The 27,663-nt window shown below is 37.1% G+C and overlaps 2 protein-coding genes across 5 annotated transcripts in view; both read right to left on the bottom strand.

The window, feature by feature from the left end:
- The window catches only part of LOC132096641 (retinal-specific phospholipid-transporting ATPase ABCA4-like), a 43,336-nt gene extending 20,569 nt beyond the window's left edge, over positions 1 to 22,767 (bottom strand). For both annotated transcript variants that reach the window (XR_009422604.1, XM_059502118.1), the window contains exons 1-22: positions 22,662 to 22,767; positions 19,667 to 19,777; positions 18,041 to 18,134; positions 17,743 to 17,884; positions 17,288 to 17,427; positions 15,207 to 15,334; positions 13,781 to 13,978; positions 10,346 to 10,435; positions 9,070 to 9,310; positions 8,804 to 8,943; positions 7,834 to 7,950; positions 7,167 to 7,364; positions 4,796 to 5,001; positions 3,385 to 3,561; positions 2,856 to 3,078; positions 2,331 to 2,552; positions 1,556 to 1,760; positions 1,352 to 1,444; positions 1,002 to 1,217; positions 487 to 664; positions 252 to 383; positions 26 to 165 (exon numbers count right to left, since the gene is read on the bottom strand). Coding sequence is in view for 1 of the 2 variants with exons in the window: in XM_059502118.1 (XP_059358101.1) it covers positions 26 to 165; positions 252 to 383; positions 487 to 664; positions 1,002 to 1,217; positions 1,352 to 1,444; positions 1,556 to 1,760; positions 2,331 to 2,552; positions 2,856 to 3,078; positions 3,385 to 3,561; positions 4,796 to 5,001; positions 7,167 to 7,364; positions 7,834 to 7,950; positions 8,804 to 8,943; positions 9,070 to 9,310; positions 10,346 to 10,435; positions 13,781 to 13,978; positions 15,207 to 15,334; positions 17,288 to 17,427; positions 17,743 to 17,884; positions 18,041 to 18,134; positions 19,667 to 19,732 (3,346 nt within the window). In the remaining variant the exon portion in view is untranslated. The remainder of the gene's footprint in view (positions 1 to 25; positions 166 to 251; positions 384 to 486; positions 665 to 1,001; positions 1,218 to 1,351; positions 1,445 to 1,555; positions 1,761 to 2,330; positions 2,553 to 2,855; positions 3,079 to 3,384; positions 3,562 to 4,795; positions 5,002 to 7,166; positions 7,365 to 7,833; positions 7,951 to 8,803; positions 8,944 to 9,069; positions 9,311 to 10,345; positions 10,436 to 13,780; positions 13,979 to 15,206; positions 15,335 to 17,287; positions 17,428 to 17,742; positions 17,885 to 18,040; positions 18,135 to 19,666; positions 19,778 to 22,661) is intronic.
- A 1,669-nt stretch (positions 22,768 to 24,436) lies between these two features.
- LOC132096640 (rho GTPase-activating protein 29-like) overlaps positions 24,437 to 27,663 on the bottom strand; it is a 51,077-nt gene continuing 47,850 nt past the window's right edge. For 2 of the 3 annotated variants that reach the window (XM_059502115.1, XM_059502117.1), the window contains one exon: positions 24,437 to 26,193. In XM_059502115.1, the coding sequence (XP_059358098.1) occupies positions 25,268 to 26,193 (926 nt within the window). In that variant the 3' untranslated portion in view covers positions 24,437 to 25,267. The remainder of the gene's footprint in view (positions 26,194 to 27,663) is intronic. The other variant, XM_059502116.1, reaches the window with a different exon arrangement.

The raw sequence follows: 27,663 nt of genomic DNA, 5'->3' as shown, positions 1-27,663 counted from the left end.
GTGTCAGGTTTGCATTCAGACCCACCAGAGAGGTTCTGGGCTTCCTCGTCTCGTTTATGAGGCAGTCCCAGGTCCTCCAGCATGTTCTCAACCTCCTGCATGGCCTCCTTGCTATCACGTCCCTTCAGCAGAGAGTAGAAAAGAATATGCTCCTCTACTGTCAGGCTGAGTGAAATAAAATAAAATATACATTCTTGAAGCAAACAGACTATAACGTATTAACAATATTACTTCCAAGCAAGATCACTCACTGATTGAAGAGGATGTTGTACTGTGGACACATGCCCAGTGATTGTTGTATGGCATCCATTTCTGTACGAATGTCCTTACCATATATGTAAGCCGTTCCAGAGGTGGGCGGAAACAACCCAGTTAATATGGACCTATGACAGTGCAAGTACACAAGTGTCCAAATCACTCAAAATAGATAGGATTTATGTTTCCATATCAATGATATTAAAGGATAAAGAGAAGGTAGGGACGCACAAGGTGGTGGTCTTTCCTGCCCCGTTGTGACCTAGGAAAGAAGTGATCTGGCCCTCATAGAAGTTCATGTTGAGACAGTCCACTGCAGGTCTTGAGCTCTTCGAATAAACCTTCACCAAGTCCTGCACGGACACTCCTATTATCAAACCTTCCGGCTCTGGCTCAAAGAACAGATTCCCTGCAGGAAAATACCAGTACGGACACTAAATAAGACAGACAACTGACAAACAGGCTCAGGTTTATATACAGGTGCTATAGCAACAGACCAAGTTAATAAATTGAAAGTTGAATTAAAATCACAAGTAGATGAAGTTACTGATGCACAGTTCAAAGTAATTCAACATAATCACATGCAAACTATAAAGGTTTTCCATTAGTGCAAGACTATTTTTGCAGCATAGTGATGGATGGATGGATGGATGAATGAATGGATGGATGGATGGATGAATAGAATTTGAATTTGACACATGAAATTTAAAACGTATTCTCAATTCAAAATTAGCTGATATACTCACCATCGTCCACAGGCTGTATCTCCTCCTGTTGAATCTCTTCCTGTGTTTTTAGCTGTTCCTCCCGCTCTCTCTCTCTCTCCATCCTCTCTCGTTTCTCCCTGTGCTTGCATTGTTTGCTGCTGCGGGAACCATTGCATTCCCTGTGGTCCGGTGAAAGGTCACCATACTCCACATCCTCCTGCTTCTCCACGTTGTTTACCACAGGCTTGTCAGGGCCTTCAGGGACATGTGGGTGAGTTCACAAAATGAATGTAATGTAGGCCCTGTTTACACCGGTATTTAATTCTGTAAACTTCTGATCAAATCATATAAGATGGGTGTTAATATCAGCTGTAAACAGTCAACCATACCTGGATCTGGAATCTGTGAGGGTTGAGGTGTCGGCTTTAGCCAATAAGAGGGCTGCAGTGGGAAATAAAAGGGTCGACCGATGCCATACTGGCCTGAAAAGCCAATGGTAAAAAGAATTAAGCACACACACTCATTCACACACATTCAAAATTATATTTTCTCTTGTTAGTAACATTCAGCTCAGTGATTTGAAAGAAACTGACCTGGAAAGACATTATCGAGATACCAAGCCAAAAAAGCATAGACAACTGCATCCAGTAGCATCATTTGAATGGAAGTGAAGAAGGAGTACTCATCACCCTCTAGAGGACTTGTACGAATATTGTCCCACTGAAGCCCCAGGCCTTGCTCCTCATAGCGGGACAGATACTCTGTCCCAAAACCAAAGGCCACTGGAGACAGAAAGCTCTGGAAAAGGAGGACCATTTCACAAAACATTAACAAAAGGTAAGAACCATTTTGACCACTGAGATATTTTTTTTTCCAAATCTAAATAGTAATGAAATTTAGAAATAAGACTTCATGCTAATTACATTTATAGCAGTAGTTCTGAACCTCTGCGTTGTCAACACAATATTCGAAGGCTCCACTGATATGGACTATTTCCCATATTTCTGCAGGAATTTTGACAAGGCTGCTCGTTTTCAAACTGGGAGTATTGATATATTAAATTAATTAACCACAATAATTTTGTGACTTTTCTTTAGTCAAAACAACAGTTATTGAAAATGAAAATAAGTAGTTGTATTATTTTCTTTTTATAATTTATTATTATTATTACACCTTTCCATTAAATAATAATAACAGATTCATTTTTAAATGTAAAACTTTTAGTCATCTTAAAGTCCCTCTTAGAAGTTTGCCAAAGCCCCTAATAATGGTGAAGAATCACTCATTTATAACGTTTCAGTTACTTTGAATGCAGGCGTTTGAGAGTGGATCAATCAGATGAGAAGTGGAACAGCATAGTGGACTCACCACAGCTAACTTCATTTCCTTGGTAATGCGATCCTGCCATGCGAAACAGAAGATGTGAGGGAGGTAGAGGGTGAAGTAAATGATGCCACTGCAAGCCGCAGCCAAGTTGGCTTTATTGAAGAACACACTCAGCAAGAAACACTGCATAATAGTGGCCACAGTGAACGTGAGTAGAAACAGAAACAGGATGATGGGATCACTGTAATTCAGCACTTTGCCTACCTGAGGACAAACAAGGAAAAAAATTGGAATACTCTTTTATTTCAGTGTATATAATTTTAACATCACACATCTCTCTTTCTTTGCACTGCTACCAATGAGGTAGCTAAACCAAAAATAAATGATAGGGTCCATGCAAATTCTAAGAAATATTTTACAGAGAAAAAGGAGTAAGGGAGAGTGACAGATGAGATATGTACTAGCAACATACATCCAGCAGAGGTCACAATGCAACAAATCTGAGAACGTCTCAAAGGGACAAAGTTCAATTGACATGGTTCATCAGTCATCACATTTCTTCCTCACCATGATAATGGCAGTCAGCAGAGCAGTGCTGGTGGCCATTATGAGGAAGCTGTCGATGAACCATGTGCACCAGATGACTCCATTAGAGACGCCCATGGCCTTCAGCGTCTCCTTCAGCCTCATCTCCTTCTCAAGCACAATGCTCTTCACAATCATGGACACTGAGTAGATCCAGGCCAGCACCATGAAGATGGGGAAACAGCGGTTTAGAGTCAGCATGAACCTTGATATGGGACAAAATAAAAAAGTTACATTGGACACTGGCATAATCATTGAGAAATTGAATAATGTTTCATTGAGAACCATATTCCTTGAAATAATTTGAATGGAGTCAAATGCGGTCCTTTCTTGACTACATTAAAATGGACTTGAATTATTATTTTTTTTAATAATTTACACATCTTTTTAGCATTCTTTCTTCTCTGGAACACAAGAGAGGATATTTTAAAGAATGTTGGTAATCAAACAGTGTCAGGTACAGGGTCATTTAGCAGCACTTTCTGGCCTCATAATTCCAGCCATCACTCACATGTCATCCACATAGCAGGGGTAGGGCATCTGCTGTAGGTAAACACCTAAAGGCCAGTCATGACCTGTGTGTAGCTTGAGGATTCCGTGTTCAATCATGTCCTGCAGGTAAGCAAAACCTCCCCAAATGTAGCGATGGTCCTGCACAGGGTCTGCCCTTGGGCCAGGGTCCCAGTACCTAAGAGAAATTGAGGGAAACTTTTGTTTGGTGCTAATTCAAAATGAACAAGAACAAGTTGTTTCTTGAACAAATGTTTCTTGAGCTGACTAATACAACTTTATAGAGTGTCACAGGGCTGCTCTGAGATGAACATACTTAAAATTCAGTATTTTAGCTCACTGGGAAGACATCTATAAACGTCAGTGGAACTGTAAGCCTCTAAATGTGTACTTTCAGGGGGTTGGTGAGATACCTAAATACTCCAGCACCATGAAACTTTAGAGAGTGTTGGAGGGCTTGTTTGACATGAAATTCAACCTCCTACTTTACTGGGAAGGCATCACAAAAAAAGTCAAAGCCAAGAAGATTCTTGCATACTTATAATAGTGCTGAAATTTGCAATACTAAAAGCCTGAAAATGCTTTTCCACAATTCATAACTTGCTAGGAATTACATGCTCAAAATTACTCCTAACTATTTAAATAAGAGTGGCAAAAATCACAATTTGTAATTCAATTCACATTGCTTGTTTATAGTGGCTGCACAACGCCCACTAATAAATATAAATGCCCACATAATGAAAACACAGTGAACCCACAAGCCCACAGTCCTTGGATATTTTTCTTCTTGTGTCAAAGAAGGACAGCTACAGTGAGATCTAACCAGACTAACACCTGCATGCATGTTTTGTGCTCCAGAGAGACTCTGAGTCTGGTGGTGTCATTTTGCATGGCACAGCACACTGGCGCTCCACGTAGGATGTATAATTGTGGCCTGCTCTTTCTCTTGCTCTAACAATAGTGTATTGAGCAGGAACACCTTACATAAACAGTCAAGAGAAGATCTTCTATTCTCTCCTTACACAATCCATTTTTATATAAAAGCTGAATCAGAACATGTACTCTGAATGATGAGACATGAATTTATAATCTAATGTTCCATCAGTGTTCCCTCAACCCTGATCACATTAAAGTTAAAATAGGATTAGTTTAAGCATTTGCTTGCCGTCCCTCAAGCCATAAAACCTCATTATTCATTTTTACTATGATTTTGATGAAGAAGCGCTCAATGCCAAAATGGTTTCTTTAAAATTGGCGATTGAGATGAATATTAAATAGATTGAGTTTGACTCTGCTTCATTGGTTTAATGGTCTCCCTCCACTCAGTCCTAAGGTGCATAAGGAACAACCCTTATTAGATCAGATGAACAATGAAGCATATTCATCCTTCACAATTATGGATGACCTCTCACCTGTCTTTGATTTTGTTGGTGCGTTCCACTGCATCAATGTCCATTCGGATTTTGAACTTGACATGACGGGGCAGTTCTGTGGTCCAGGGGTACATGTCCATGAAGACCAGACCTGCCCAGAACTTATTCTCCCCCAGCAGGTGCAGAGCCTGATGTGTCATCAGATTCTCATCCATGTGACCCACAAACTTATCCAGACTTATACACTGTGAGGAAATAAAAAAAAAACCTGTTTGGATGCTGAAACTTCTGAAATCAGACCAATCATTGAACATTAAAATGTATTATTGTTGTTGAAAATTTATTTAGACACAATATTGCCATTAATTTGTTTATTTTTGCTCCACCAACATAAATAAATCTAAAAAATAAATCTAGCAACAACAGACAGTAGTGGTGTTTCATTCTTGAATGAATCAGTGTTTTCAAAAGAATCTGTTAAGTGAATAATTGTTTAGCTCCTAAATGAATCCGAGTTTTTAAACAAACTGAATGAATCAATATTTTTGAACAAACTGGGATGCATTTACCCAAAACAATAGTTGCTAACCTGTTAGCAACTTACTTGGTTGGCATTGGGAAATTGCATTGCAACCAACAAAGTTATGGTTTTGGGAAACGCACCCCTGGTTGACTAGCTTAACAATGCAACTGCAGAAAGAGTCACGGTTAAATCTATACTATCCAATACACAGATTGACAGTCAGCCTACAGCGTGCACACACAGCAGCCAATCAGATTCAAATGTTGTAACTTATAATCTTGTATAATACTTTGTATGTGCAGATTGATTTGTAAGAATGTCAAGCTTTCAAGAGCTGAAGCAATTCTCCATGTAGCAGGCCTCTTGTTCTCAAAGTGCACTGATGACATGGGAAAATCACAGAGTCTGTGTTGGCTGTCCACTGGAGGACTGCTGTACAATAGCTGAGTGAACGGCTCGCTCTCACATCACATGCCACCGCACTAGAAACGAGAGGCCTCCTACTTTACGCACACCATATCTAATGGAGTCATTCACAGTAATGTACAATGCCACCAGAGCTCCTGAACAAACAGCCGAATGGAAAGATTCAATGGAACCCCCGCAGGTCTCACATGTTCTCAACACATTTCAATTGAAAAACACAACATACACATTCAGAGGCACTCAGTTTGAGCTCATGGACTGAAAAACCACAAATAAACCCTAATTCTGATAATACAATTATATTTTTTCAGTGACCAATGGTCACATAGCTTTTCAAGGTAACTCTTGAGCAGGGCTGAAGAGTGACAGCTATAGCTAATAGGCTAAAAGGGTAAGGTTTGTTTATAAAGCATGAAGGCTCACCATTCGGATGTAGACAAATGGAGCCTGGGTCACCCTATGATAGCCCTCTCCCACCATTGCCGTCCCACTCTAATCAGTTTGAGGGAAGAGGCCTCCAGCTTATGGGACAGGGGCCGGTCATGGCTTGGGAGGTGAGGTAACAGAGTGAAGCTGAGTGATTTGCCCCTCTTGTTTCTCAATGAAGCCCCCCGTCCACAAAAACAACACGGTGCTGGCAAAGGGTGTCTCTCCCACCCAGTCCCCACTTAATCAAAGCCACACAATAGAGAGGCCTGCATGCTGTTGACAGCTTGCTTGTTCTTTTCCCTTTCACCCATCTGGCCACAGTGGGCTCTATATAGCCATGCTAAGTGGTCTTTCTTGTGGTGATGTGCTGAGAGCAATAAGCGCTCTGCAAAATGAGAGCTGTGGTGCTCAGAGCTGAAGAACCTCATTCTGTCAAGTGAGGAACAGATAGGCTGGTTTGTAGGGAGATGCTAAACATGGGGCCATCACTAGACATTGTGGAAAGGGCTGGAGCCCTGAATCTGGACAGAGCTGAATGTTTGAGGGGCATAGTTAAAGGATGTATATACATTTTTATTCTATTTATGGATCACTAATAATTTTTGCCAATATTAATATATTACAGTGCTAAATAATATTCCTTTCACTCTTTTAGCTTTCAGTATCTAACTCCATTTGCTTTAGAATTAAACAGTTTTCTCGATGAATTTGTGGAGTGAAAGACTGTTTCGCTCTTGAATAAATCAGTGTTGATTTAAATGAATTAGTGTTTTTGAATAAATCTGTTCAGTAAATTATTGTTTTGATCTAGACTGAATCACTGTTCAATAAAAAATGCTGACACTGGTTTCAAACAAGATATGTTTGCATAAAATCTTTGCATGTCATTCAGACTACTAAAATTTAATCTGGTTTGGTTCTAAAGGAAACGTGATGCGCTTTAAAAGAATACAGTACATTTACTAAATGCCATTTTTGTCAGTTCTAACTAACTCCTCGCTAAACCTAAATTGAATTGACGACTGCTCTTACCTCACTGTACCGGTTAAACATCCGAATAGCCTGATCTGCCAGACTAAAGACATTTCTCCAGTCAAAGTTTGTCATGTTCATATATCTGTCCTGCTCTGGGCCATTGTGCAGGAAGTTAAGGATGTCTTTGGTGGAGAACTGTGTTTCATTAAGGCGCCTGTCCAAAAAGTCCATCACTGTGGGGTTTCTAAGTGTTGCCTGCAGGAAAGAGAGAGAGAGAGTGAGTTGTGAAAACAGTTGTGCTGCTTAGTTTTTGAGGAAACCACAATACATTTTTGTTTTTCTTTGATTAATAGAAAGTTCATTTGTAACATGTGATTACAAGTTCATTGTAATCATGTTTTGTAACATTATAAATGTTTTTACTGTAACCTTTGATCAATGTAATCCATGCTAAATTTAATTTCTTACAAAAAAATCTTACATACCCCAAATATTTGACCTGTAGTGTATACAAAGACAGTATGTAAGAATGAAGTCACTTATAGATACGTATCATGACAGATAATTAAATATAACAACGTAACCCCATGAGAGATTACACAGAGACTAAAGGAGGACATTGGATTGCATACTCAGGAGATTAATGAAATAATGTGGCATGTGAAGGGATAAAGGGAGGTGTGTGTGCATGTGTGTATGAGATGAAAAGAAACAGATACGTTACCCGTATCATGTTCATTTGGACGCTGTTCTGAAAGAATTCCCAGAGCTGCGGTCCCACCTCTTCCCAGACCTTCCCCATTTTCTGCAACCTCTCTAGCTCCTCAAAAGTAGTGTTGGCCTGGACAAAACATACACACACAAATTAATATGGATTGTCAGCAGCATACTGTATGTGTACAGGGCACATTAACCTGTCTACAGGGATGAACAATAACAAAACATCTGACTCAGCAATGTTTAAGATCACTGAACAAAAACAACAGTCGAGATGGAAAAAAATATCAGTGACACATAAATGAATTGAATTTGCTCTTTGGAACACCTCAAATAATGCTGGAGCTGAAAACTAAACATTTCACAATATTACAACTTTTACTGAATGTTTGATCAAATAAATCCATGGTGAGCAGAAAAGACTTCTTCTAAAAACACTTTAACTCTTTCCCCACCAGATTTTCGAAAAAAGTTGCCAGCCACCGCAAGTGATTCTGATGATTTTCACTAAAATTTGATGGCCTAAAGTATATTTTGCTGAATGAATATTTTAATATGCAATACACCAAAATAAAGATAAAAACCTCTACTTTAAAAAAAAACTGCAAAAATCAATTAAATCACTTTCATCAACACCTTAAAGCTTGCAAAGCCATATAGGCTACCACTTCCTGTATCATCATTTAACTCCATAACATTATGCAATTTTCTTTTATATGCTGTCCTCTTCACGTGTGTTTTTGTTCAGGAGGCTTTGTGCTCGTTCAGATGTGTAATAGCACCCCTGAGTGTATAAGAGTGAAAACACGAAAAGCTGTAAAAACTGGTGGGGAAGCATTGTCTTCTAAATGACTAAATAACTCGTCAATGGCAGGGAAAGAGTTAAAAAATATTACGGACCCCAAACTTTAGTGTATGTTTTGATTGTCAGTGGTTACAATACAGTGCATGAAAGTCGGTGGAGATTTGTATCTTACACTTTTCATTATCTTTCTGACAGCTTGGGAGTCTGGGGTGAAGAGGATCTTGCCCATCACTAGAGGCTTCACTGAATTCCACATGATTTTTGTAACAGGGTTTGACTCTAGGTTCTGCATCATTGCATTACAAAAGGGAGCTGTGGGCCAAAGAGCAAGTGAAAGAGCAACAGAGCAAGAAAAAGAAAGTGAAAAAGAGAAATTAGATCAAAGCGAAAGTGAAAGAGTGAAAAATTTTACAGAACACACAGATCAATAGCTCTCACTTGCTGTCTTGTCATAGGTGTAGCTGTCGTGTCCTCTGGAGCTGTTGATGCCTAGGAAAGCCTTGTAGTTGTTGTCCTCATACCAATTAAAGGAGAAGACCCGGGTGATCTCACCCTCTGGGTATCCGCAGAAGAGATCCGACACAGTGGACATCAGCTGACTGAAGGACGAGGGACCCCTGGACTGGAAGATGGAGTACATAACCCGCATCAAATCCTGGGAGCTGGGCCTCTCCGCAAGCTGTGAGAGGAAGGCCATTTTAGTCAATGTAAACCAAATTATTTGGCCAGCCTCATCTTAACCTCTCTATCCAGGTTTACATGTTTTATCTGCCATAAACTATTCTCAAAACACGAAACATGGCAACCTAAAGATGCACATCCTTGAAGAGGATATCCCTAAATCAACCCTAAGGCACAGTTGTGGCTGAATTTGCCATTTTAGGGGTAAAAATAAGGTAAGAACCAGGTTTGCAATTAATCCCATTTTAATTCAGCCATGTGCACGAACAACTAGCAACCTCTGTATAGAAATAAAGAGGTTTTTTGTTCATTCAATGTCCAGTGTTGTTTTGAGCCCCACTGACTTTCACTGTACAGAGAAAAACTTATCTTCTTTTGTGTCACAGAAAAAAACGAATCATATAGACTGAACCACAATCACAGCTCTCTCAAAATACGAGACCAGCTGATTATCGGGGTGGACGTGAGATCCAGCACTCTTCAGTGGGTCACGAACTCTAATTCACACCGTGATAGCCAAAATAAGTCAAACCTGGTCAAGATAAGTGACGAGGATTTCCATAGAGGCTTTCAGTATGAGGAATGAGTCATTGCTCAACCTCCACTAAACTAACACTTTACCTCCCTACTTCCCATTCATACACATTCATACTGAGCGCAGATGGATTTAGAGATGTGTGATAGCATTAGTTGGCCAGGCTTTCTGTCACCCGAGCAAAAGGAAAAGAAATGTACTCCACCTTCAGGATGTGACCTCAGTGGAATGCGCTTTCGACATATTTGTGAAACAGGAGTGATGATACACATGCATGAACTATTCATATAAACACTTTGTGTCCCCATAAAGCACACAAAATGAGGTTATGGTGATGTAATAAAGAAACTGAGATTGATGTGATAGACAACAATGATCTATAGCACGCACACTTTCTTAACGTCTCTCATGGAGCTTTCTGAAGAGCTGAAGGGAAGTGAGGAGCTTCCTGGATGCTAAAATAAGGGTCTTAAAAGGGGGAGAGGAACTGAGCCGTACCTCCTGAAGCTTGTCGGACAATGCTGAAAGCGCTCGACCCCAGAACTGCTGGTCTATCCCGGCCGAGTGGCTATCCAGCACCATGGGCAACTGAACACAGATAGAAAGAGAGACAACCTTACAGTTTGCCAAGCATATTAATGACCACAAATGTGCCCAAACCATGTAGAAATAGAATGTAGCCAAAAACTGATTTAATTCCTTTGAGTACATAAATCTAAACATGTTTTTAATATCTTAACATTATGATTTAAAATTAAAATACAGTACATATACACTACTGTTAAAAAGTCAGTAAGATTTTTTTTAAATGTTTTTGAAAGTAGTCTCTTATGCTCACCAAGGCTGCATTTATTAATCAACATTACAGAAAAAATATAAATAATAAAGTGAAAAGTGAGTGAAGTGTGTGAAAGTGAAGTGACATTCAGCCAAGTATGGTGACCCATACTCAGAATTTGTGCTCTGCATTTAACCCATCCAAAATGCACACACACAGAGCAGTGAACACACACACACACACTGTGAGCACACACCCGGAGCAGTGGGCAGCCATTTATGCTGCGGCGCCCGGGGAGCAGTTGGGAGTTCGATGCCTTGCTCAAGGGCACCTAAGTCGTGGTATTGAAGGTGGAGAGAGAACTGTACATGCACTCCCCCCACCCACAATTCCTGCCGGCCCGGGACTTGAACTCACAACCTTTCGATTGGGAGTCTGACTCACTAACCATTAGGCCACGACTTCCCTGTGAGATATATATGGCAAAAATAACTAAAATTCTGTGAATTATTGTTATTATTTAATATTGTTTTAAATATGTAATTTAATGCATTCCTATACAATTTTCATTTAATATATTTTTATTTAGATTTTAAATTTTTAATGTATTTTTTCCTGTGATGGCAACGCTGACTTTTCGGTGTCACATTCTAATATGTTGATTTGGTGCTCAAGAAACATTTCTTATTATTATCAATGTTGAAAAAAAGTTGTGCTGTTTAATATTTTTGTGTTTTAGGATCCTCGTTGAATAAAAAGTTTGTGAGAAATCTTTTGTGACATAAATGTATTTACTGTTGATCAATTTCTTGCATCTTTGCTGGACAAAAATATTAATTTCTTTTGCAAATGGATGCTAAACACAATTTCTAAACTACACAGTGCCCTGAACATTTGCATACAGGTATCTGTGCTTTGGGGGGAGAAATGTAAAGTAAATTTTACAAAAGAGGGGAAATAAATGTTCCTTTTTACTGCAAATGATTAATTGGTACATGTAACTCCAAAGGGGGAAAATGTTTTCAGAATCATTCATCAAAATATAATAACTTGCTCTTCCTCTGAAATGACTTTCTATTGGCACCACTACAGGCGATACAGACAAATTGATAACATTAAGCAAAACCCAAAAAGCTTTCTGAGCAATGTTCTTGATTTATTGTGGCATATAAGGTCCACTTTTCACCACCCAAAGAATAAACTCCCACCCTAAATGTTTTCTTATTGATTATCTCGTTTCAGTCTGAACTATAACAGAAGTAAAATAGATTGCGATTAGAGTCCCATGTTGACTTTAAAGCATTGGGCTTATGAAATTCTGAAGCAGATGAAAGCTAACGTTTAATGACTGTGTTTAATCACCGTACAGTGGTTCGGTGTCTAAGACACAAGCAGAGAGATGCGAGATGAGCAGCAACTTTTTCCTATAACTTAAACATTGTCACGAGAGACAGAACAAAACTACAGAAACTGCTTCTTCAGCTGTCCTCATCAGCAGAGGGAGTCTTCTTTAATCTCATTAGTAAATGAGGCCAAGCAGTGTGCTACCATCTGCTTCAATCTAATCCTGAGTAAACCACACAGACAGAGAGAGAGAGAGAAAGCTGATAAGTAGTGTTGTTTCACCAGTGGTATTCATAGGCCTTCTAAAGTCTAACAACAGGTAAGTAGGTCTGGCTCATGATCCACATTCTTAGTTTAGTGCACCAACACTTATGATGTGTTTAGAACAGCTTTTCCATAATTCCAAGCATGTGACATGCGTATAGCTACTGTATACTGCGTACTACAGTGGAGAACATAATGATTTACTGTTGAATCTAAGCTAAATATTTCCAATCGGTATGAAATATGAAATAACTTTCTCTGCAACAAAATGTACTGGTTTTAAAATAGAAAGTGGCGACATCTGCTGTGTCCATTTAGAGACATTTCAAAATCGAAGAAAAATGTATGAGCTCACAACTAGGTTACAGTTATATAATAGCCTAACTATTCAATTTTATAACTACTCTATTATATTTAGAAATGTTATAGAAATGTTATATTTGGATAAGTTATTATAATAATCTTAAAAATAAAAGTGCTTAAAAGATTCTTTACAGCGATGCTATAGAAGAGCCATTTTTGGTTATACAAAGAGCCATTCAGTCAAAGGTTCTTTAAAGAACAATACCTTTCTTACCTTTTTCAAATCTGAAGAACCTTCTTTCGCCACAATGAACCTTTTGTGAAACAGAAAGATTCTTCAGATGTTAAAGGTTCCTTATGGAGCCATTTAGACAAAAGGTTCTTCTGTGGCATCGTGAAGCACCTTTATTTTTTGTATTATTATTATTTTTTTTTTTTTTGAATGTAGTATAATTTAGTGTCAAACTATTTTTTTTTTTAAATCCTGTCAAAATATATACTGTCATTCAAAAGTTTGATCAAAAATACAATAAAAGCATTAATGCTGTCAAAAACATTTTAATATCCTGAGTCTGTATTTAAATGTTTATGTAGTAATTTTGGTAATATATAAGTATAGGGACCAATTCTCAATATTAACTAGTTGCTAATTAGCATGCTTATTATTAATAAATTGGCTTTTTATTAGTATGTATAAAGCATATAGTCCTACCCAATACCTAAACTTAACAACTACCTTACAAACTATAAATAAGCAACAAATATGAGTTTATTAAGGTGTTTATATTTTAGTTTATTATTTAGTTAATATAATTAAGCAGGGATTTGCTAAATATAAGTTAAATAGAATAGGATTTCTTAAAAAATAAAAAAATCGTACTGACCCCAAACTTTTGAACGTATATTATTCATGATTTATTCAGTCGGCCTTGCAATGTTGCATTCATTGCATTTACTGTATACAAAATTTGCAATCCATATAATTTTGAAATGAGCTATTTCAAGCATTGTACTGAATAACATCTCAGTCCTCTGAACATTAGTGTAACTGTGCAAAGCAGCATGTATAAGTGAAAGTGAAAAAGTGAAGTGACATTCAGCCAAGTACGGTGACCCATACTCAGAATTTGTGCTCTGCATTTAACCCATTCGAAGTGCACACACACAGAGCAGTGAACACACACACACACTGTGAGCACACACCAGGAGCAGTAAAGCTATAAAGTAAAAGCTTCATGACTGACCAGTCGTAAGAGCTTGAAGAAGTCTATGTTGGCATACAGCACGTCCTCGATCATCTGCAGCCTTTGCTGGGAAAGGGCACACATGGCACTGTGGACCCCGTACAGCCCTCCGCGACTGGGGAAGATGAGGAATCGCTCCAGAAGAGCCTGACTGCAGGCGATCTCTTTCAGAGTCAGATCTGGGACTCCATGTGCAAACTGGAAACACAGGAGATGGTTGTTAATGAAGAAGTAGTTCAGCATGTCCATATTTTGGAAGAATTTGATGAAAAATCTTTTGACATTTCTGACTTTTGACTGCAGAGTTTGGCATCTTGGCGAATCTGAGCACATTGTGAAACAATGCTAAGATGTTTTTGAAATACTAAAGGACATTTGTGACCCTGGATCACAAAACCAGGCTTAAGTCGCTGGGATATATTTGTAGCGATAGCCAAAAATACATTGTATGGGTCAAAATTATCAATTTTTCTTCAATGCCAAAAATCATTAGGATATTAAGTAAAGATCATGTTCCATGATGATATTTGGTAAATATCCTACCGTAAATATATTAAAACTTATTTTTTGATTAGTAATATGCATTGCTAAAGACTTCATTTGGATAATTATAAAGGCGATTTTCTCAGTATTTTTATTTTCTTTCACCCTTAGATTCCAGATTTTCAAATAGTTGTATCTTGGCCAAATATTGTCCTATCCTTACAAACCATGCATCAATGGAAAGCATATTTAGTCACTTATTTACTCCTATGACTGGTTTTGTGGTCCAGGGTCAAATATGAGATTACTAGGGTTACATATTACTTGGTTATATTTGCTTTATATTTAATCTCAATAGTATTTTTTAGAGTAGTAAAGTTACAAGGGCCAAAATCAACTGTCTCAGCCTGTTATTACAGAAAAAAATATATATATATTCTGATGGCTTAAGATTTGGTCTGACTCATCAAAAAGTGTTTTCAATTTGTCTTGAAGAAATCATTTAAATACAGGTATTTGGAAATGTATCTATACATTATTTATGGTGTGTTTCCCAATACATTGGTATGCACTTAGGAAAGTGTAGGATCAAAGCAGCCTACTTCAGAGTGCTTGAATCACTGAGACAATGGGATATACCATAAATCAATCTGTGTGTGAGAAGCCAGCGTGAAACAAAAGAAGACACACGTCATGAAGACACTGACCTACAAACTCAGGAAGGACTCTTAGTGACTGTAAACACCACATGAATTCACTAGATTTAGCTGGAAACACCTAGTAAATGCCTAAAGGAGAGTTTGAGGATGTGACTGTGTGAAAGGAATCTGCTTGCAGTGGAAGCTGTTAAATCATTTATGAAAACAAATGGTTCACAAGAGAAGGAAGCTCATCTGCTTTTTTAAAAGCAGTAGCCTAAAAAGCTAAATCTGCAGTAACGTACTTGCTCCATCCGCACTTGTGCATTTGTAAGATCATACACCACAGCCTCTGAAAGCCCAGCGTCCCGCAGCAGGAATGACGTCAGACCCTCGTCGTCCTTCAGAATGTGCTCTACCTTGAGTCCTTTACCTGATGGCACAAAGAAAAGGAAAGGACGTGGAAGAAAAAATAAAAGCATGTAATAAAACGTTAAAAAAGGCCACATGTAAGTAAATGTATGTCCGTGCGCAACTTACTGCTGTTTTGTTTGCTATGTGTCTAAGTCACATGGTTGTCAAGTTTGTTGGACTTATTTTAAATCATCATCATCATCATCATCAAAAAAAAAAAAACTAAATCCTTCAAAGCTTTACTTGAGATGCAAGTAAACAAATACAAATATTCCCTATTTCTGGCCTATGGGCACAACGGAAGAATGCTTTCCACTCGCCTGAAACACTCTTAACACTGCAGCAGTGTGCTGACCAGCGTGTAATGACTGACATATATTCATTTAGAGGACAAACTGTGCTGACAAAGTGATTGAATGGATCACTTGATCACTGAATTCTTCACTGAAAGCTTTGTCGCTCAACAGGACTCTGTACTGAAAGGTCACGACATGAGAGTCATGTGTGGAGAAAGAGCTGCTAGATTCAACTAACCAACTCCAGTTAAAGGCATTCAGAGGTAAACTACAGGACTGTCATTTTGGTTGACAATAAGAAATATTATACAAATATTAAACTATGACATTAAAAAGGTGTAAATGATGATTTGATGACAACTGAAAAAGTTTTGGTCCTAATTTTGGTCCTAATTGGTACTTGAACATTTCTATCAATACTCCCATAAAAAAAGGTTTGTGTTGCATGACTTACTTTTTGTTTTGTTTTGATTTGTTTTTTCTTTTGGTGGTAACACTTCAGTGTAGGGACCAATTCTCACTATTAATTGGTTGCTTATTAGCATCCCTATTATTATATTGGTTATATATTAGTACTTATAAAGTGCATATTCTGCATGAGCATATTCTACATCCCTAATCCTACCCAATATCTAAACTTAACAACTACATTACTAATTATTAATAAGTATAAAATTAGGAGTTTCCGAGGCAAAATTTGTAGTTAATAATTTGTTAATGGTGAGAATTTGAACTTAAAATAAAGTGTGAGTATTTTGGTTTGGTTTGTTATGGTTTGGTCTGAAAAAAAATAAAAAAAAGTAATTATTTTACATTGTTGAACAAGAATTTCTTTTTTAAACATTATAAAAAAAAATGTGTTACAGATAACAATAATATATAAATGTGTTTTGATAATAATAATAATAATAATAATAATAATTATTATTATTATTATTATTATTTATGTTATGCAGAGAACCAGCATATTAGAATGATTTCTGACAGATCATGTGACACAAAAAATGTGGTAGTAAAAAAAAGGAAAAAAAGAAACATGAGTACATTACATTTTAAAGTATATTATAGATATTTAAAAAAGTTATAATATTTTACAAAAATACTCTTTTTACTGTGTTTTTGATCAAATAAATGCAGCCTTGGTGAATATAAGAGACTTAAAAAAAATTATATATATATATAATAATAATAAAAATAATAAATAAACCTTAATTAGCCCAAACTTCTGAATGGTAGTGTAATTATATTAAAAACAACAGCCAGGATATTTAACTAAATTTCACCTCATGTTCCGCAGTAGAAGGAAAGTCAAACAGGTTCTGTGCGACATGAGAAATCATTTCCATCAGATTTTTTTATGGCTAACTCACTGCCAGAAGTATATTTGACAGGACAAACAGAATATGCTGATATGAGAATGTGTACTATTTAAATAATAATAATAATAATCACGATCACTATATTTTTTCACTTAAAATGCTCTCCATATATTAAGACTTATGTTCGGCCTGGACTTGTCAGGGAGGGAGCAGGAAAAGGAAACAGGTACGAGGGGAGTGGAAGTACAAGAGAGGAAATGCCCACTCTCTCCATCCATCAGTCAGATCCATTAAAGAGGTCCCATCAGTTCCTGGGTTAATGGGTCATACAGCACACGCGCCCCCTGCTCTACATACCTGCCACCAGCGCAGGATCGGTGCGCAGCGTCTCCATGAAGTTGCTCAAGATGGTGACTTCATGCCACAGACGGCCGAGCTGACGGAACTCAGTGTCGTTGAACAGCAGCTCCTGTGAATCTTGGTAAAACCGTGCCAGTCTAAACAGGATAGAAAGACATGAGCTACAACAATAAACTGAAACTTGGATTCAGACTAACTTAGTTCATTAAAAACAAACATCTCGCAATATTTTACGATTTGAAAAGTATCTATAATGGGATAAGACTAAATTTACAATCCCAACTGTTGTTTATCGAGCTGTTGGATGTCCTGCAAAACTCCTCTGCACTGGAAGAGTCATTTTTCCTCCAAACAGAATTGTGTCAGAGGAATATTTCTGGACGCCTACAACACAAAATGTGCAAGATAGGAAAATCTTTCAGATTTGAGAAGTGAAGGAGTGTCTGACTCACATGGAGTTGTGGTAGTTGGAAACGACCCCAGGCGACTCTCCTCGAGTTTGATGGTGAAAACATGGGTTATTAGCATTGCAGAAAATCCCTTGAATCCAAGGCAGGATTCCCGTTGAGGGCATAGCCTTGCTGGGAAAATGACCTGCATTTACAGATATGATGAGTAAGTCCTCAGGCACCTCACACAGATGCTAATGAACTTTCAAACTGTGTTGTTTTTCTGAATACCATTATCAATAACTGGCTGAGTGTGAAATTGTACAGCCTAAAGTATTGATACTATAATGTGTATTCTTACATTCATGTTGGCGATACAGAGGATTGGCTCTTCGTAGCCACACAAGTCCAATGAATAAAAACACAGGCCACAGAATCTCAACCAGGAAGCGAATCTGTGTGACAAGTGACAAGAGAGCGGTTTGTTTAGAAACATGTCAGATCTGGACGTAGGATTTTAATAATGATGAAAACACCACTTTACAATAAAGCTCAAGTTGCATACATTAGGTATCACGAACCAACTGTAATAAATAGTACTTTTCTACATTTATTCACCCAAAAATGAACATGTTGTCATCATTTACTCGCCCTCATGTCGTTCCAAACCTGTAAGAGCTTCTTTATTTTGTTAAACACAGAAGAAGATATTTTGAAGAATGCTGGTATGAAAGAGTTTATGGTCCCCATTGACTTCCATAGTATTTCTTTCCTTAAGTCTTTCCCTTGGTTCTGCAAAATTCATCAAAATATCTTCTTTTGTGTTCAACATAAGAAAGAAACTTTATACAGGTTTGGAACAACATGAGGGTGAGTAAATGATGACATAATTTGTATCTTTGTGAACTATTCCTTTAATGTAGTTCACTGTGAATTTCTACATGTTAATGCATTTATAACATTTCAAGTTGTATAAACATTCTATAATTTATTGTTTTATCAACACACTCAACTTCTATTAATAAAAAAGAATGTTTTAAATCAGGCAGCTTTTGTAATAATTAACAGAATTAAAGGAAATGTTTTTCGTCTTTATAGACCTATATAAATGCTGTAATAAATTGCTGTTCCATATTATGTAATAATTAAATAATGCATTAACCATAAAGAACTATACAAGGATGTACAGTAGCAATAATACAATTTCAGACAATGATAATTAATTTCATAATATGTACTAAAACCTGTACTATTTTGTTGAAATAATTTAAAAAACATTGAATACTAGAGTCTTTTTTTCAATTTAAGCATCAACATTATAAAGTTCAGTATGTCAACTGGATATTTACCCTTTTTTATTAAATTATGTTTTAAAAGATTAGAAAGACAAAACATCTAATATCCGCCAGTAACGGATTTGGTGCCGACCTATCAATCATCCCTAGAATTATCGTCAAGTGTTGCCTTAAAGTCCCCCATTATGGATTTTTTAAAAATGACCTTCCATGCAGTGTGTAACTCAGCTCTAAGTTAATGAAATAATTCTGCAATTTTTTTAATCTGCACCATATAAAAAGTTATTGTCTCTCAAAAGAAAGAATCGACTCTGAATCATTGAAAGGAGTCGTTTTTTAAAACGAATCCCAAGCCTTTCATGTTGACATCAACAAGAAACATTAACATATTGGTAATGAATTAATTACCCATAATAGGTACACTTTAATGTTAAACAGACAATAGCACATAAAAACAAAAATAAAATAAAAATTCCTCAAAAGGTTTAAAACACTATCTTTTCAGTTTTGTATTTGGTTTTGTATGGTACAGTATGTCCAAATTGCCTAAATCCTGAACTTGCAACCAAATTTCTGAGGTTTGTATCTCATGATATAAATAGAGCACTCTAAATACAAGCTGTCTGGAGGCTTTATAAACTACAGCCCGTGATGATGATTGTTTCGTGTCCCAGTAAATGGGTTAATTGTACCTTTTGTCTCTTGCGGAGCGTCCAGTTCTTCCAGAGCAGCCGTCGGATCTGGCTGCCTGTGTTCATTGCCCCAGCTTAACCCCGTGTAGGGGTCAACAAGCTGCAACAAGCCTGACAACACATCACATCCTTCATACTTACAATCGGACTGAAGAAAAACACGCAGAGCTGGGTTACAGAAATTCAATCCACAGATGAATGTAATTAGCGTTGTAGAGCTGTACACAGATTTCAGACAGCTAGTCTTCATTAATGAAAACAGCTGTTTTAGTGAAATGTTGCTTGGAGACGTCATGTGAAATTGGGTCACAAATCTTTAAAGGAAAATATGGGCCTTGCATTGAACCACTGAACTATTTTGAGCAACGGCAATGACTATACAGCAAGACCAAAACAGCACAGCAGTCACAAACAGAGCTGTTATTATGTCTGTTAGACGTCTAATTTTCCACAGAAAGTCTTTTAACACAAACACTGATTAAAGCCCTTTCAGTTCAGGTTCAGATACAAATGTCTCATCTTACAGACTCTCTTTTGACTGTCTTGATCTTTAAATGAATATCAAAGAATTAAAAGCATAACATTTAAATGGCAGATTTAACATACATCTTCTCCATGAAGGCCAACAACTTTAACCCTTCATTAATATACAGTACTGTTCAGTTTGTGGTCAGAAGAATGTGTTAATGCTTTTGAAAGTCTCTTATTCTCACCAAAGCTGCATTTATCTGACCAAACATACAGTAAGAACACTTTAAAAATATTACGATGTAAAATATCTGTTTTCTATTTTAATATGTTTTAAAATGTAATTTTAATGTACAACCCGAATTCGGAAAAGTTGGGACGTTTTTTAAATTTTAATAAAATGAAAACTAATGGAATTTCAAATCACATGAGCCAATATTTTATTCACAATAGAACATAGATAACGTAGCAAATGTTTAAACTGAGAAATTTTACACTTTTATCCACTTAATTAGCTCATTTAAAATGTAATGCCTGCTACAGGTCTCAAAAAAGTTGGCACGGGGGCAACAAATGGCTAAAAAAGCAAGCAGTTTTGAAAAGATTCAGCTGGGAGAACATCTAGTGATTAATTAAGTTAATTGATATCAGGTCTGTAACATGATTAGCTATAAAAGCTTTGTCTTAGAGAAGCAGAGTCTCTCAGAAGTAAAGATGCGTGGGCAGAGGCTCTCCAATCTGTGAAAGACTGCGTAAAAAAAATGTGGAAAACTTTAAAAACAATGTTCCTCAACGTCAAATTGCAAAGGCTTTGCAAATCTCATCATCTACAGTGCATAACATCATCAAAAGATTCAGAGAAACTGGAGAAATCTCTGTGCGTAAGGGACAAGGCCGGAGACCTTTATTGGATGCCCGTGGTCTTCGTGCTCTCAGACGACACTGCATCACTCATCGGCATGATTGTGTCAATGACATTACTAAATGGGCCCAGGAATACTTTCAGAAACCACTGTCGGTAAACACAATCCGCCGTGCCATCAGCAGATGGCAACTAAAGCTCTATCATGCAAAAAGGAAGCCATATGTGAACATGGTCCAGAAGCGCCGTCGTGTCCTGTGGGCCAAGGCTAATTTAAAATGGACTATTTCAAAGTGGAATAGTGTTTTATGGTCAGACGAGTCCAAATTTGACATTCTTGTTGGAAATCACGGACGCCGTGTCCTCCGGGCTAAAGAGGAGGGAGACCTTCCAGCATGTTATCAGCGTTCAGTTCAAAAGCCAGCATCTCTGATGGTATGGGGGTGCATAAGTGCATACGGTATGGGCAGCTTGCATGTTTTGGAAGGCTCTGTGAATGCTGAAAGGTATATAAAGGTTTTAGAGCAACATATGCTTCCCTCCAAACAACGTCTATTTCAGGGAAGGCCTTGTTTATTTCAGCAGGACAATGCAAAACCACATACTGCAGCTATAACAACAGCATGGCTTCGTCGTAGAAGAGTCCGGGTGCTAACCTGGCCTGCCTGCAGTCCAGATCTTTCACCTATAGAGAACATTTGGCGCATCATTAAACGAAAAATACGTCAAAGACGACCACGAATTCTTCAGCAGCTGGAAATCTATATAAGGCAAGAATGGGACCAAATTCCAACAGCAAACCTCCAGCAACTCATAGCCTCAATGCCCAGACGTCTTCAAACTGTTTTGAAAAGAAAAGGAGATGCTACACCATGGTAAACATGCCCCGTCCCAACTATTTTGAGACCTGTAGCAGAAATCAAAATTGAAATGAGCTCATTTTGTGCATAAAATTGTAAACTTTCTCAGTTTAAACATTTGCTATGTTATCTATGTTCTATTGTGAATAAAATATTGGCTCATGTGATTTGAAAGTCTTTTTGTTTTCATTTTATTAAAATTTAAAAAACGTCCCAACTTTTCCGGAATTCGGGTTGTAAAAAAAATGTGGTTGCAAAGCAGTCATTACTTCAGTCTTCAGTGTCACGTGCTCTTTTATAAATCTTTCTAATAGATTTGGTGCTCAAAAACAAAACAAAACAAAAAAACATCTATTACGATGTTGAAAACTATTGTACTGCTTGTGTGTGCATTTTTCATTACTTAGCCATTATTAATTTTTTTAATAAATAGGAAGTTCAAAACAACCAGAATGTATTTGAAACCTTTAGTAACATGTCTTTACTGTCAATTTTAATTAAATTACTGAATAGAAGTATTATTTAAAAAGACACAATTCAATATTTTTTATTAGACCAAACAAATCATGATTTAAACTTGACTAAACATTTTAGATTTCGAAACACATAGGCTGTTCACTTTAAATTTGTCCAACTTGTATAACTGAGAGTTTGCTTTCAGTAAACTCCTAATTTGCTGCTAATTAAAGGTAGTTGTTGTGTTTAGGTAATGGGAAAGTATTAATGAACAGTTAATATCCCAGAATGCTAATAAGCAACCAGTTAATAGTGAATAGTGTTCCCTTAAATCAAATGGTACACTTACCTCAGCGGTGAAGAAATATGAGTTCCTTATCATTCACGAATAAAAATAGATAATTCCAGTCCATGATAGTCGCTGAAACACAACAGCCAAACTTGCTGCTTCTGACTCGACTAATCCGATTGCCTTAATCTGCAGGGTTAACATGGCCACCAGCAAAGCCCTCCATTTGAACATGACTGCTGTTTATTTACATGTACATTGACATTTACATTTAGTCATTTAGCAGATGCTTTTATCCAAAGTGACTTACAAATGAGGACGATAGAAGCAATCAAAATCAACAAAAGAGCAATGATACGCAAATGCTATAACAGGTCTCAGTTTTAGCTTTGAGTTAGAGTTGTACATGTAGCAAGTTATTTATATATATACAGTACAGACCAAAAGTTTGGACACACCTTCTCATTCAAAGAGTTTTCTTTATTTTCATGACTATGAAAATTGTTGATTCACACTGAAGGCATCAAAACTATGAATTAACACATGTGGAATTATATACATAACAAAAGGTCATCTGGCGCAGCACCCCATCACTCTCCTTCTTGGTCAAATAGCCCTTGATGCCTTCAGTGTGACTCTACAATTTTCATAGTCATGAAAATAAAGAAAACTCTTTGAATGAGAAGGTGTGTCCAAACTATTGGTCTGTACTGTATATATAAAGAAAACGTAAAATAAAAAAGAAGCAGTTAGTAAATTAATAGAGTGCAAATGTAAAAGGAGTTTTTTTTAAAGAATAGAATTAGAATAGAGAGTGCTAGAGTTAGAAGGTCAAATAAAGATGGAAGAGATGTTTTAGCTGATTCTTGAAGATGGATAAGGAGGACTCTACATGTGGGAGACTGGTGAGACATTTAGGAATATTGATATGGGTGTTGTTATATTGTGCATTCTGGACATTTGGAGACTGTTTTATTTGAAGTCTTCTGTTTGAGTGTTGTGTGTTTGTTGCACGAGTCCGAGCTGAGCAGCTCAGTGCTGGAGCTCAGGTGACATGGCTAATTAGGGACAGGGACGAGGACATGGACAGTTTCAGCCAAACAGACAGATACCCACGGAGGGAGGACAACAGGCAAGAACGCCCACTGGACAGAAAGTGTGGCTTTCCCCAAAAAAACTCTGACATGAAGTACTAAACATGTTCACCTGATCACATCATAATAAACGGTAATTAAAAGACTAATTGAATTAGAATGTTTGCTAAGGCAGGAATTCTGTTACTGTTGTTTTTGTGAGTATTAAATCAAATTCTTCCAATCTGTTTTCAAATTGTGCTTTTTTTTTGAAAGAGGTACTTTTACTTTTCCAAGTGAAACATTACAACTTTTATCTAGCATATGGAAAATTAGGAAGAAAATCATGGTGCAGAAGTCATAATTTCTACACTATAGTATTTGATATTCTTATATTTGTATATTTTCAGAAATTTGTAATTTTTGTGTCTTCGTAATGTTTTTATATTTCATTATATTTTAATGTTAATAATACTATTTATATTACTTTATTAATATTACTATTAAGCTTTAATTAAAATTTTCTTTATTTCAGTAAGTTGCAACACTTCTAAGTTTCTTTGAAGTTTTCTTACTTTTTTATCTAATATATAAGTTCTACAGTATCTAAAATTTTAATTTTAAATTGTCATGTAATATGTATATTTTATTTCAGCGGCATTTCAACTATTTTTCATGTTTAAGTTAAAAACAAAACTCGAACTGCATTGTGTCTTTTACACTTGAATACACAAAACATGAAAGAAAAAATAGAGCAAAAAATAGTTTTAACTGAATATTTAATCTGCAAACATGTTGCATGTCTTCAAGAATTGTTGGTATAGATGTGTTTATGGCAGCAGGTTATGTGTAAAAATGTAAACAAATGCATATATAACTGAAATAAAACCGATGCACTTAACGCAGCCTAAAACACACACAAGCAGGAGTGTTTCCAAGAGACAAACTATAAAACAAATAAAACAGCCAGCAGTGGTTGTATTACATCATGAAAGGGCAGTGATGAATGCATGTTAAAAAGTTAGGCTGTGCAAGTGCATCAAAATGAGCAAGTTGGCATGAATTTACAGATAATACTATACACATTCCTTCTGAGTTTATACAATTATTACACAACTTTTGACTTTATTAACACATTAATATAGCTGATTATTTACTGTTATAGAAGTGTCTCATCTCATCACTATAAAGGAGATAATAAGAATAAGACACATTTGGCATAAATGTTCAGAAACAACATCTGAAAATAACATAAGAGTGCTCACTTATGGATAAGCGAATGTCACAAATGTTTTGGACCTCTGCTGATATTTCTGGCTCAAATAGTAGCTTAAAGAGACAAAATTTCATAGAGACGTTTCACCTCTCTCCTAATATTTTTGCCCTTTCTCAAAGGGATATTAAAACAATTTTCATATATACAGTATGGCACAAAAACGACAGTTTACATACAAATACACACACATAAAGCCGTAGACAGATCTACTAGACTAGATAGATTAAAATTGACCTTGTGAGGCTTGTGGAGGAATCAGTCACTTTCTGAGTGTCACATATAGGATGCTGTACCAAGCGATACAAGAGGGCATTTTTTTAAACAAAATGGGCCTCTCGATGCTCTAGCTCCTGCTTTTGCCAACTCCGTCTCTGATAGAGAGGTTTGGCGTCTGTAGGGCCGGGCTCCTCTGCGCTGGAGCTTGGAGATTGAGGCGGCGAGAGTGTGACGGGGCTGATGGAGTCATTCTCTGACAGTCCTTCCTCTGCTCTTGATACAGCGCTCATCACTGTCGTAAAGGTTGGCTTGGCTGTTAGAGTGCTAGTCACTGATGTTGTTGGTGTGGTTGGGGGAGTCGTGACGGCTGTGGAGACTGTCGAAACATTCGATGTGGACGCTGTTGTAAATATGGTAATGGATGTTGTGTATATAGCTCCTGTGGTAGTGGTTGTTGTTGGTGAAACGGTTTTTGCCAGTGAGTCAAATGGCTTTATTTGACTTACTGATGGAGGTCTATAGAACGTTCCGGGAGGGGGTTTTAGTGTCCGTGGCGCTCGGAAGGATATCGGAGCCCCGGTGGACTGGCTTTTACCATTTGTTCTACTGGTGCTGCTTTGGGGTACAACGCTAATTTCCGACGGTTTTGGCACACCAGAGGATGGCAGGTTGGCCACTATCATTGCAGTTCTGGGAGTCACATCATAATGCCTGTACTGTCTGTCCCAGGTCCTCCTCAGTGTCTGTGTGTCAATGAAGGGGTTTCTGTAAGAGCTGGTGACGCGTGGTGTCGAAGGCTTGTCCGGTTCGGGGGTCTCCTGAATGGTGGGCTGCGAGTGTCCACAGTCTTCTGTGTTGCGACTGTTGCGCTCGTTGAGCAGTCGCTCCACGGGCATGCTGATGGGTCGAGACACTGGCTTGGTGCGCTGAGGACGTAGTTGCACCACTCGGCTGCTGGCACCCGATGTGGACTTCTGCACGTCTACAGGAGCTGAGCCAACATCGTTGACATCTGAGGCCTCACCTGCTGGAATGGAAAATAAGGTTAGTAACATATATGCCTTTACTGTCACTTATAATTAAATTACTGAATAGAAGTATTATTTAAAAAGACACAATTAAATACTTTTGATTTGACCAAACTGTAGTAACATTTTAGATTTCGAAACACATAAGCTATTCACTTTAAGTTTGTCCAACTTGTATAACTGAGAGTTTACTTTCAGTAAACTCCTAATTTGCTGTTAATGAATAGTAAGGTAGTTGTTATGTTTAGGTATTGTGAAAGGTTAAGGGATCTAGAATATGATCGTGCAGAATAAGGCATTAAAATGTGTTTTAATAAACAGTTAATATCCCATTATGCTAATAAGCAACTAGTTCCCTTAAATCAAATGGTACACTTACCTCAGCGGTTTAGAAATATGAGTTTAATGTTAGAAGTTTAATGTTAACTATTGTTTAATCAAAACATAAAACATTATTTACCCCGTTTTTATCTGCAAGGTGTCCATTACACATTTTCCCTGCATGTTAACGTCAGTAAATTATGACTGTCAAATGTCAAACTTGACTCTTGGTAATGTATTTTGCACCGCTCCCAAACTTATGATTCGACTACCAGTCGATTATCAGCAAAATTCTGATTCAACTATGTAAATCCTTAGTTGGGGACACCCCTAGTTTTGACTGACTGAAACATAGACCTAGAAAACTATATACTTCATATTTTTCAACTAAAACCATATTATATGTGATCTTCAACTTTCCATTAATGAGTTCACACACAAAACTTTCAAAGTATTGGAAGTATTTGTGTTATTACCATGTTATTAATATATTTACCCACTTTCATAAATTAAAATTCTAAAATTTTACAAACTACAGAAGAACTACTGTAGTTAGAAAATTGCGCAAACTGAAAACGGAAACATGTAAATTTTGGAAAACCCTGATAAATCGCAAAAAAGTTTTAATATTCCTTGAGGTGGTTTTTAAAGCAACTTGAAAAATAAATATTTCGCAAAACTGCAACAGAATGCAGTTTTTTTTCTTGCATTTAAAGGTCATAAAGGGCTTAATGGAAACAAGTCAGTTTTGCAAAAACTGATATATCACAAAAGTTTTTACGTTCGCATGAGGTAGTTTTTTTAGGCAATTTGAAAAAGGAATATTTTGCAAAACTGCAACAGAATGCAGTTTTTTTTTTTTTTTTTACATTTACAGGTCACCTGACATAAACGTCACATGATCATTCTATAACCTCCATAAAAACGCCTCATATGTGGCAGTTCTCAATTATAAAGGGCTTTCCTTGCCATTAGTGCTTGCATAAACCCTTATTTACACTGCACATGTCTGCAGCACATTACACCTCTTACACTTCCACTGGCCACTCTAGTCAGTGCTTGTGTTTATACCAGCTGTGCCACAGTACGCTTCAGAAGCGGCTATTCGCACTGCTTCACTAAAAATACAATCCTATATGCAAAAAAAA

Source organism: Carassius carassius, chromosome 20 (genome assembly GCF_963082965.1).
Source record: "Carassius carassius chromosome 20, fCarCar2.1, whole genome shotgun sequence".
NCBI classification, from domain to species: domain Eukaryota; kingdom Metazoa; phylum Chordata; class Actinopteri; order Cypriniformes; family Cyprinidae; genus Carassius; species Carassius carassius.
Note: the sequence above shows the minus strand (reverse complement) of the source record. Positions and strands in the feature narration are given on the sequence as shown.